Source organism: Lycium ferocissimum, chromosome 6, assembly GCF_029784015.1.
Source record: "Lycium ferocissimum isolate CSIRO_LF1 chromosome 6, AGI_CSIRO_Lferr_CH_V1, whole genome shotgun sequence".
Taxonomy (NCBI): domain Eukaryota; kingdom Viridiplantae; phylum Streptophyta; class Magnoliopsida; order Solanales; family Solanaceae; genus Lycium; species Lycium ferocissimum.
This window is the reverse complement of record NC_081347.1, coordinates 43,750,444-43,761,273: the sequence shown is the minus strand read 5'-3', so window position 1 is coordinate 43,761,273 and position 10,830 is coordinate 43,750,444. Positions and strand designations below refer to the sequence as shown.

The 10,830-nt window shown below is 37.6% G+C and overlaps 1 protein-coding gene across 1 annotated transcript; it reads left to right on the top strand.

The window, feature by feature from the left end:
- Positions 1 to 3,651: 3,651 nt before the first annotated feature.
- LOC132061309 (uncharacterized) lies at positions 3,652 to 10,594 on the top strand. The gene is made up of 5 exons (XM_059454150.1): positions 3,652 to 4,037; positions 9,129 to 9,198; positions 9,287 to 9,355; positions 10,226 to 10,442; positions 10,557 to 10,594. The coding sequence occupies exons 1-5, from the start codon at positions 3,652 to 3,654 to the stop codon at positions 10,592 to 10,594; spliced, it is 780 nt and encodes a 259-aa protein (XP_059310133.1).
- Positions 10,595 to 10,830: the final 236 nt, after the last annotated feature.

Genomic DNA, 10,830 nt, shown 5'->3' with positions numbered 1-10,830 from the left:
CATGGGTTATAAGTATAAACTTCCTCAACCCTATCTTATTTACATATATTTCTTTATCACTAACAATTGTTTTTAGCTTGTGGCTTTTTGAAAATGGCAAGATTAAAATGGCTTTGCACATCAACTCGTGGATCATAATCTTAAGCAGTGAACTGGGGCAGTTGCTGAATGTTGAGTTAAGCTCGTCAGCAAGAGGTCAAAGATCTACTCCCTCACTACATTTCTGCAAATTCGTGGATATGGTGGTACTTCAAATTCTTTCAAGTTCGGTCATGTCCTTTTCTCTGAAATCTTAATTGCCTAACCCAGTCTCTCCATAATTCGACACTGGGACAATTTTTGAAATCGACAACGCCATATCTACTTGATCCTTATAGAACCCGAATTAATATAGGCGACTTGAAAACGAAGTTTGACCATTACTTTTTCCAACTTCCTCTTTACTCCATAACTCTTCTAGAACCTTCTATTGCTTAACCTTTGCAACATTTATATCACTCCAATCATTTCAAGGCCGTATATGTTGGTCGAGACAAAATTGGCTATTACGTCAACTTCTTTGCCCGAAAACTCTTTCATCATTTCCGGTCAAAGAGGGACAAGCTGTTGACACCCAATTTTGTCTCACTTTTCCTCTAATCGATTTCCTTGTGCTTCCTAGTAATTAATAATCTATTTGTTTACCCATCATTGTAATTGTTACCGTTTTTACTACTGCTATTTATATTGGTAGTACCATTATTATTACTCTTATTATTAATATTAGCATTAGTATTATTATAATTACATCTCGTTATCATTTTTAGTATTACTAAGACAGTTATTGTCGTTGCGCGAATAGTACATTTATAGTTTATATTACTACTATTATTAATTCATTAGTATTTTTTATATGTAAATTTTCTAGTTTATATTTTTATTTTGGCCATGTTATATATATATATTAGTAAATAGTATTATATGTTATAAGTATAACGTATAAATTATTAAGATAAGGAAGCCCAAGAAAATGTTTAAGGTAGGGAAAGAACACTATTTTCGCAGCCCAAATGTATCTTCCATAAATATACCACATGGCCCATTTACACTCATCTGAAATAACCCATTAAGTTAGCCCATTTGACACCCTAAAACCTAATCTTATTCTCAGCTGCATTCACCCCAAACCTCTTCTTTTCTCATTTTAGGCAAATATTTGACCTTCCTCTCTCTGATGCAGAAAATAGCTTCACCATTTTAGTGCAAAATTTGTCCTTCTCTCTCATATTTTCGAATTCTCCCACCTAAACGTCAAAAACTTCGGTATTATGTTGACCAAATTGCTTTGCAATTACGAAGAGAAAGGACAATTCGTTTCAGCCTTTTCTGCCATATTTTGGATCATTCTTGAGCAAATTTTGATATTCAAATGGCCATATCTCAAATCCCGCCCAAAAAAAAAAAAAATTGATTGAGAGTTGAAACCCTAGTTCTTCATCTATAAATACTATCCTTAAGATCTCAGCCAACGATCTTTTCATCCCTGTGGTTCTAGACAGCTTAGACATCATAATATCTCTATTATCTTTGTCCAAATACTCTAAAAAGAAATTTAACTCTCTGTAATCTTTCAATCTCGGTTTAACTCAAGCTAGTTCGTATTTCGATCTTGTTCGTAAAGGAGTAGACTTGAAATCTCAAAGCTCAGTTCACTGCACCCAAAACAGGTAAATCCGACTCCACTCGTTCATTTTTTTTTTTTTTTTGTTAAGACACTATGTTTTAGAAATCATGCTTATTTTTGCACTACTGAATGTTCCTTACGTTTGTTGGTTTATTTTGTTGTAAATCTCGAATAGCATCCAAAATAAACATGTTGGATTCCCCTATTTTTTTTTAAATGTTACTGGAAGTTAGTTTTTTTTTTTCTTAAACAAACCGTGTTAATGGAAATAGTTAGAATGTAGTAGTAGTTATACGTTGTGGAAAATTCTGACTTTTATACCTTCTAGCTTCTACGATCTATAGTGTTGCCTAAATATATTTTAAGCTAATATCTTGTTCATCTAAAAAGCATGCCACCGTTAGTCATAATTTAGAGGTTCTTCACTTTGTTCTAGTTAAAAAATATGTGTATGTGTTTAAAAAGAAATGCTTCCTTTTTCTATGAATCATGCTATTTTCATGTATTGGAAGAAATTCTACTTTTGTGGAAAATATGGATGTGGAAAGTACTATCAGTTAAAATCTTATTCTTGAATTTGCCCAGATTTATTTATGCTAAAAAGAATAACTTAAAAGTATTCATTACATACATGCACTTCATTAGCACCTATCTGCACGTTAGTAGGCACGATTAAGAGTATCTTTTATTTTTTTTAAATTTTTTGGCTCAACGTGCTATCTTAAATGCTCGCATTCCGAAGTCCCGTTGCTTTGTGTTGCGTTGCCGTGCATGACGATAGGACTAAGTAGACTCAGAACTTTTAATAGTAGTATGCGTTAATTAAATGCTCAAATGGTCATAATGTTTGTGTTTCTAACATCCGTACTCACACTTAATGTATGTATGTGGTACTTGAAATTCATATTAGTTCAATTTTGCCTTAGTCTACAGTTCTCTTATGTTTGGGAATTAAATTATTTTTCTAATTCCTTTTCTTTCCCTTCTTATCTTTGTTTACATGTACACATGGGAGAAAACATGGAGTCTTAACACAAGACTCTCCTCAACCCAACGATAGAGTCGATCACTACCGCTACATATCTCCGTTTAGGATTTTTCCTCGATCTCTTGCACTGTAAAAAACAGTGTGAGAATAGGAGTCTTCAATTTTGGCTATCTGATGAAATCCTCATTTTGGCTATCCACTTAACTATTTTCTTTGACATTTAATGATTGTTCGTCTTTGTTTGCTTTAAGATTTTTATCGCTTTCGGTTCATCTCACTTAGGATTAGTCGTAGCTTATTTCCATGACCAAGTCCTACTAGCTAAGAGATTTTTAAGATAAGTGTTTTAATATAAACTTTTGACTAATTTTCGATAGTATCTCAGCTAAAAAAAAATCAAATCAATAACGAATTATAGGGATTAGCAATGCTGAAATAACCATAAAAAAAAGGGAACTTTTTGCGTGACGTGAGCTCATTTTGTCAGTTCAAAACATTGAACTAGCTCTTATAATTTAGATGTGGTAATCCTTTTTCCACCAACTTTGAGTCAAGAATATTTGGAAATAAGTTGTGTATTCCTTTGGTTAGAAGGTTTAAAAGTCTAGATTTCTCTGAAAAGTGGTTTTCTTTGCCCCTTCGTTTCAAGTATACTTTTAAAGTCAAGTTTTTTTAAATTCGATGGTAAAATCTTCCTTCAGAATGTAACTTACATTTTAGCATATAAAGTTTTCATGACTTTACTAACCTTATTTTAATTACTTTAAGTTCGGTCGGTTAACCGTTTTAATACGGATCTTAAAGGGTGCTTAACACCTTCCCTTTAGATTAATTGAACCCTTATCTAGAATCTTAGGTTAGTAGACTTTAAACGGAGTTAATATTAAATAATCGATAGGTGTCCTAATTCACCTCTAAATTAATTAGGTGGCGACTCCTTAAGTTAGTTAAATAATTTAGGAATCACCAATATGTTGTACTCTTATTTAACCCGGTTAAAATGGGGTATAACACAACTAACAAGACGGTGATCCAAACTTTGAAGAAGAAGCTGGAAAATGTCAAAGGGGCGTGGCCATCAAAGTTACCGGAGGTGCTATGGGCTTACAGAACCACAGCAAAATCCAGTACCGGTGAAACACCTTTTTCCCTTATATATGGGGAGGAGGCATTGATTTCGGTAGAAGTCGGAGCTCCCAGTCCGAGGTACGACTGGGCGCAAGAACAATCCAATGATGAAGCAATGCTGGTACAGTTGGATTTACTGAAGGAACACAGAGACCTCGCGTATGTCCAGATGTTGTACAAAAGCAACAGATGGAGCGTTATTACAACCGTCATACCAACCTCCGACATTTCAAAATCGGGGACTTGGTGCTACGGAAGGTAACGTAAAATACTCGAGACACAAATCTGGGAAAGTTAGGTCTGAATTGGGAAGGCTCGTACAAGGTGATCGGCAATGCTGGAAAAGGATCTTATACACTAGAGGACGGAGATGGTAATTAGGTCCTCAGCAATTGGAATATAAGTTTTCTCGAAAGGTATTACGCTTAGCGGGAAAACTGTGGCCGGTGGCACTGCACTCTTTTCCTCTTCGACCGATTTTGTCCCAATTGGGGTTTTCCGGTAAGGTTTTTAATGAGATAGCACTATTAGGCCGTCACTAGGTTTTCTAGCAGGCATTATAAAATGTTTGAAACTTCATTCTTTACTTACAAACACTGGGGGGCTATACATATATATACACTAAAGCTTGAAGAAAAAGCTATACCATTAGGTCGTCACTAGGTTTTCTCGGAGGCATTATACAATGTTTGAAACTTCATTCTTTACTTCCAAACACTGGGGGGCTATAGATATATATACACTAAAGCTTGAAGAAAAGGCGATAGTGGCTATGGCTACGGCGGTAGTTCCAAGTTTTAAAAATAATCACCGGGGACTGCCTTGATGTAGCGGGACTGACCACACTAGATGGCAGTTGGATTTTTGCAACTCAAGTTAAAGTTAAGGAAATAAACAATTTTTTCCTTTATTAAATATATTTTCCTTGTTAAGCGAATGATTTTTCCATGATAAGCAAGTATTTTTGTCATGTTAAACATTAAACGGATGCAACTAAAGTCATACCGAAAAAAATTCGTGCCAAAGCGAATAGGAGACGTCCTTTTCTAAGCACCGAAACATAAGGGCCCTCTTTTATTAAAAATAAAAACTTCTAATAAAGAAGGTTTAAAGTCCGAAAATCGGTACCAAGTACGGTTCGGACATCCCGGTAAGGTAACTGGAATTATCAAAGTCCAAGCCTTTCAGGGGACTGAGATAAAAAAAATTAGGTACTTCCCATCCGAAGGCTCGGGGGCAAAGAGCTATAGGCAAACCCGGCCTTCGAAGTTGTTGGAGCTGCAAACTTATGCTTCTTGTTCTTTGAAACAGATAAAAGGAATGTGACAAGTACAACATAAGTAAAAAGTCTTCAGAACACTGGAACATCTATTATAAAATCTCTCCGGGCTTGTAAGTCCTGGAGGCAAAAGACAACTGCAAGGCCCGCTAAAGAAGCTGTAAAAACCAGACTTCGCGGAAGCCTAGATGTAAAACTCAAAACGTCAAACTTTAAAACAAGGGCATGCAAGCCCTGAAATCAATAGAACATAGGCGCACAAGCCCATCAGAATTATTTGGATTCAAAATTTAAGGGGAGGTTGGACCACCCTCAGCAGGAGGAGTAACTGGACCTTCACTCTCAGAGCTGTTGTGTTATACCTTGTGGTTTTATGCATTTCTAATCGCCGTATGTAAGTTATCTTAGTTTTGGACACCGGGATTAGCTTCGAGGTCATACGAGGTTGGACATGCTTAACCTATGCTTATAAGTGCTTAAGTTCATGTTTGGTAAGTTACGGAAGGATTAGAGAATAAGTGAATCGAAGCGGGAAGGTTCGCCAAAGTTGTTTTTAGAAAATATTATATATGGGTCGTATAATTGAGATATGGTCCGTACTTTGAGATATGGACCGTATTTAAGGATTTGAAAATTTTACAGAGAAGCAAAAAATTTTGGTGGCATTATACGACCAACTATACGGACCGTATAATGTTATACGGCCAGAAAGTTAGCCGTGTAATGTTACACGGCCAATATAATGTGATATCGGTGGAATTTTCTAGATTTTAAGTATGACGACCCCTCTTCATTTTTAGTCATTTTAAACATAACCCCAAGTGCAAGAAGGCTCTAGAGAACTCTCCATACATATTCAAACATTTCTCCAAGCCAAAAATCAAAGATTAAAGTACTTAGGGTTTCAAAGTGGGTTTAAACTTGTCTCCTCTTCTTGAGGAAGCTTACGAGAGTATTTTTAAGGTGAAGTAACCTCGGAATTGAAGTGTTCTTGAATTTTGAGGTAAGATTTCATCCTAGTTTCATGCTTATAAGTTTATTTGGTAATTTTACTAAGACTTGGGGAAAAGGAAATGAAGAAAAGGTCAAAAGGGTGTTGTGTTGAAGTTGTTGCTATGGATTGACTATAAAAGGAAGTTTTGGGACTAAATTGAGTATATTTTGAATGTAATTTTTTGATTATGATATTATTGATGTTGTATTGTGGTTTTGGGAGTTGTTTTGGAGTTGATGGAAGTAGATGATATAAGGGAGATGCTGTCCAATTTTCATTAGCTTACCAATTACTTTAGTTTGACCTTATGAGAGTTTCAAAGAGTTAACTTTAGTGTGAAACATTTTGAATGTAGATTTACAAGCTTGAGAAGACAGACGTTGGGTAGTTAAGGAGACTATAAGGTATGCTAAGGTTGTCCCTTTCTTTCTTATGGCATGATCCAATTCTTACGAACTTACACAAATGACATCCATAATGTCCCTATTACTAGAAATGCTAGAAACTTATGGTTCTTATGATATTGTTGATAATTGTCTCATGATTATTGATCTTCATTTTATGGTTATTGATCTCATTCATTGATGTTGATCTCATCTTATGGTTATTGTTCCTTCAAGGTGAGATATGTGCATGATGATAGTTCCATAATGGTAATCAGAGGTTTACAGACATTGCATCACTCCGATAGAGTTATAGCTTTTATTTGGGCTCTCGTGCATGCTTTGTTTATATGTATGTATTTTCTCACACCGAGTCGCGCTATAGACGGCCGAGTATGGCACCTATTGTGCACACTACTGCAGTTGGGTACAGATAACACCGAGCCTATCATGGCCGTGGTAGAGGTAGAGGGGGAACGTCCAGCTCGAGCGGTCCTCAGAACCGCATTTATGCATTGGCTGGACGACAGGATCTTGAGTCTTCTCCTGATGTGGTCACAGGTATATTATCAATATCTTCTCATAATTTATATGCATTGATTGATCCAGGTTCTACATTGTCGTATGTTACTCTATTTATTGTTGATCAATTTGGGGTGAAATCGGAGTCAATTAAACCTTTTGAGGTGTCTACACCCGTTGGAGATCTAGTGATAGCTAGATGGGTATATAGATATTGTGTGGTTATAATATGTGATCGACATACATACGCAGACTTGATTAAGTTAGATATGGTAGATTTTGATGTTATTCTGGGAATGGACTAGGTAGCTTCTTGTTACGCTAATGTTGATTGTAGAACGAAGATTCCAGTTTTTAGAAGAACCAGTTCTAGAGTGGAAGGGTAATACAAAGATTCCAAGATGTAGGTTTATTTCCTACCTCAAGGCAAGAAAGATGATTGCTAAAGGTTGTATTTATCATTTAGTTCGGGTTCAGGACACAGAAGCAAAGCCACCGACCCTTCAGTCTGTTCTGGTGGTTAATGAGTTTCTAGATGTATTCCCGGATGAGCTTCCAGGTCTTCTGCCAGAGCGGGAGATTGATTTTGCTATTGATGTACTACCAGATACTAAGCCAATATCTATTCCTCCTTAATTATAGAATGACACCTGCTGAATTAAGGGAGTTGAAGGAGCAACTGAAGGATTTGCTTGAGAAAGGCTTTATTAGGCCTAGTTCATCGTCGTGAGGAGCACCTGTGTTGTTTGTAATAAAGAAAGATGGCTCGTTACGGATGTGTATCGACTACAGGCAGCTGAATAAGGTAACGATAAAGAACAAATATCCACTTTCAAGAATTGATGATTTATTTGATCAGTTGCAAGGTGCTAAACGGTTCTTAAAGATAGATTTAAGATCAGGATACCATCAGGTGAGGGTTAGAGATAAAGACATTCCGAAGACAGATTTTAGAACCAGAGACGTTCCGAAGACAGATTTTAGAACCAGATATAGTCATTTCGAGTTTCATGTAATGTCGTTTGGGTTGACGAATGCACCGGCGATATTTATGGATCTGATGAATATTGTATTCAGACCCTTCTTAAATCTGTTTGTGATTGTGTTCATCAACGATATTCTAGTATATTCTCAATCAGAAGCGGAGCATGTAGATCATTTACGAGCTGTCCTTATAGTTCTTTAGGTGCGGGAGTTATATGCAAAATTCTCTAAATGTGAGTTTTGGTTAAATTCTGTGACTTTTCTGGGGCATATTATTTCAGTTGACGGTATCCTGGTGGATACGCAGAAGATTGAAGCAGTAAAGACTTGGTCGAGACCCACAACACCCACGAAAGTTCGCAGTTTTATGGGCTTGGCAGGTTATTACAGGAGATTTGTAGAGGGATTTTCTTCCATTTTTGCACCACTGACGAAGCTGACTCAGAAATTAGCTAAGTTCCAATGGACAAATGCTGGTGACCGCAGTTTTCAGGAATTGAAGAACAGATTGACTTTAGCCCCAGTTTTGACACTTCCAGAAGGATCGAAAGGCTATGTTATCTATTGTGATGCTTCAGGTGTTGGGTTAGGTTGTGTGTTAATGCAGCACAGTAGAGTTATAGCTTATGCTTCAAGGCAGTTAAGGAAGCATGAGAAGAACTATCTAACTCATGATCTAGAGTTAGCCACGGTGATTCATGCATTAAAGATGTAGAGACATTACTTGTATGGCGTTCATGTTGATATTTATACAAACCATAAGAGTCTCCAATATATTTTCAAGCAAAAGGAGTTGAATTTGCGTCAAAGGCGATGGTTGGAGCTATTGAAAGATTATGATGTTAGTATCTTGTATCTCGGGAAGTCGAATATAGTAGCCGATGCCCTTAGCCGCAAATCTATAGGTAGCTTACGTGATGTTCAGCCAGGGAAAAGGGAGTTAGTTCATGAGCTTCAGCAGTTAGCTAGCCTAAGAGTTCGGCTATTGGACTCAGGAGATACGGGAGTTATTATTCAGGATTTGGCAGTCTCGTCTCTAGTAGTTAAAGTTAAGAAGCGCCAGTACGAGAATCCTATGCTGGCTCATTGTAGAGATACAACCCCTCAAAAGAAAAAGTCACCATTTGAGATTCCTGCAGATGGAGTTCTCAAATATCGAGACAGATTGTGTGTTCCTGGTATTGCAGGATTACGTCGTCAGATTATGAGAGAGGCCTATTATTCCCGTTATTCGATTCATCCAGGGACGATGAAGATGTATTATGATATCAAGGAAGTTTATGGGTGGGATGGAATGAAGAAAGACATAGCAGAGTTTGTAGCTTAATGTCCTAATTACCAACAGGTGAAGATTGAGCATCAGAAGCCCGGTGGATTATTGCAGGCTATTGAGATTTCGACATGGAAATGGGAAGTAATTAATATGGATTTCATTACAGGCTTGCCCCGTTCTTTGCGTAAGTTTGATTCCATATGGGTGATGGTTGAGAGACTTACAAAATTAGCCCATTTTCTGTCTGTCAGGACTACTTATTCAGCTGAGGATTATGCGAAGCTGTACATTAAGGAGATAGTCCGACTCCATGGTGTTCCGGTATCCATTATTTCTGGCAGGGGTGAGCAGTTTACAGCCAATTTCTGGAAGTCTTTCCAGAAGGGTTTGGGTACTCAAGTGAATCATAGCACCGCATTCCATCCCCAGACAGACGGGCATGCTGAGAGCGTACTATTCAGACCCTTAAGGATAATGTTACAGGCATGTGTAATAGACTTTGAAGTTAGTTGGGATGATCACTTGCCGCTTATTGAGTTTGCATACAATAATAGTTATCATTCCAGTATCCAGATGGCCCCGTATGAGGCCTTATATGGGCGAAAGTGTAGATCACCTATTGATGGTTCGAAGTGAGGAGAGACTAAGTTAGTAGGGCCAAATTTGATTCAGCAAGCAGTGGAAAAGGTCAAGCTTATTCAGGATCGATTGTTGGCAGCTCAGAGTCGTCAGAAGTCTTATGCGGATAATCGCCGTCGAGACTTAGAGTTTCAAGTTGATGATTGGGTATTCTTGAAAGTATCGCCTATGAAAGGCGTTATGAGATTTGGTAAGGGTAAACTTAGTCCTCGGTATATTAGACCTCACAGGATTATACGTAGAGTGGGCCAGGTGGCCTATGAATTGGATCTACCATCAGATTTAAAGTCAGTCCATCCGATTTTTCATGTATCGATGCTTCGCAAGTGTATTGGAGACCCTTCCAGAATCGTACCTGTTGATGAGATTCAGGTCACCGAGCAATTGCCATATGAAGAAGTTCCCATTGCCATTTTAGATAGACAAGTTCGGAGATTTAGGACTAAGGATGTAGCTTCAGTTAAAGTTCTTTGGAGGAACAAAAATATGGAGGAGATGACTTGGGAAGCTGAAGAAGATATGAAGTCTAGGCATCCTCATCTATTTCCAGCTCCAAAACAGATCCAAACTACAGCACAATCGTCTTCAGGTATGCATTATTTATTAGCTACTCTTATTGGTCGTGTGGGGCCATTTTTGTTATTGCTTGTTATGGCCTTGTGTGGCATTGTATGGTTTGGGTTGCTGTGTGGCTGGTTGGTAGTGCCACAGTTACAGGGGAGACTGCCGAAATTTATGTAGAATTCCTGGAAGTTAACATTCGAGGACGAATGTTTCTAAGGGGGGAAGAATGTTATACCTTGTGGTTTTATGCATTTAGAATAGTCATATGTAAGTTATCTTAGTTTTGAATACCGGGATTTGCTTCGAGGTCACACGAGGTTGGACATGCTGAACCTATGCTTACAAGTGCTTAAATTCATGTTTGGTAAGTTACGGAAGGATTAGAGAATAAGTGAATCGAAGCGGGAAGGTTC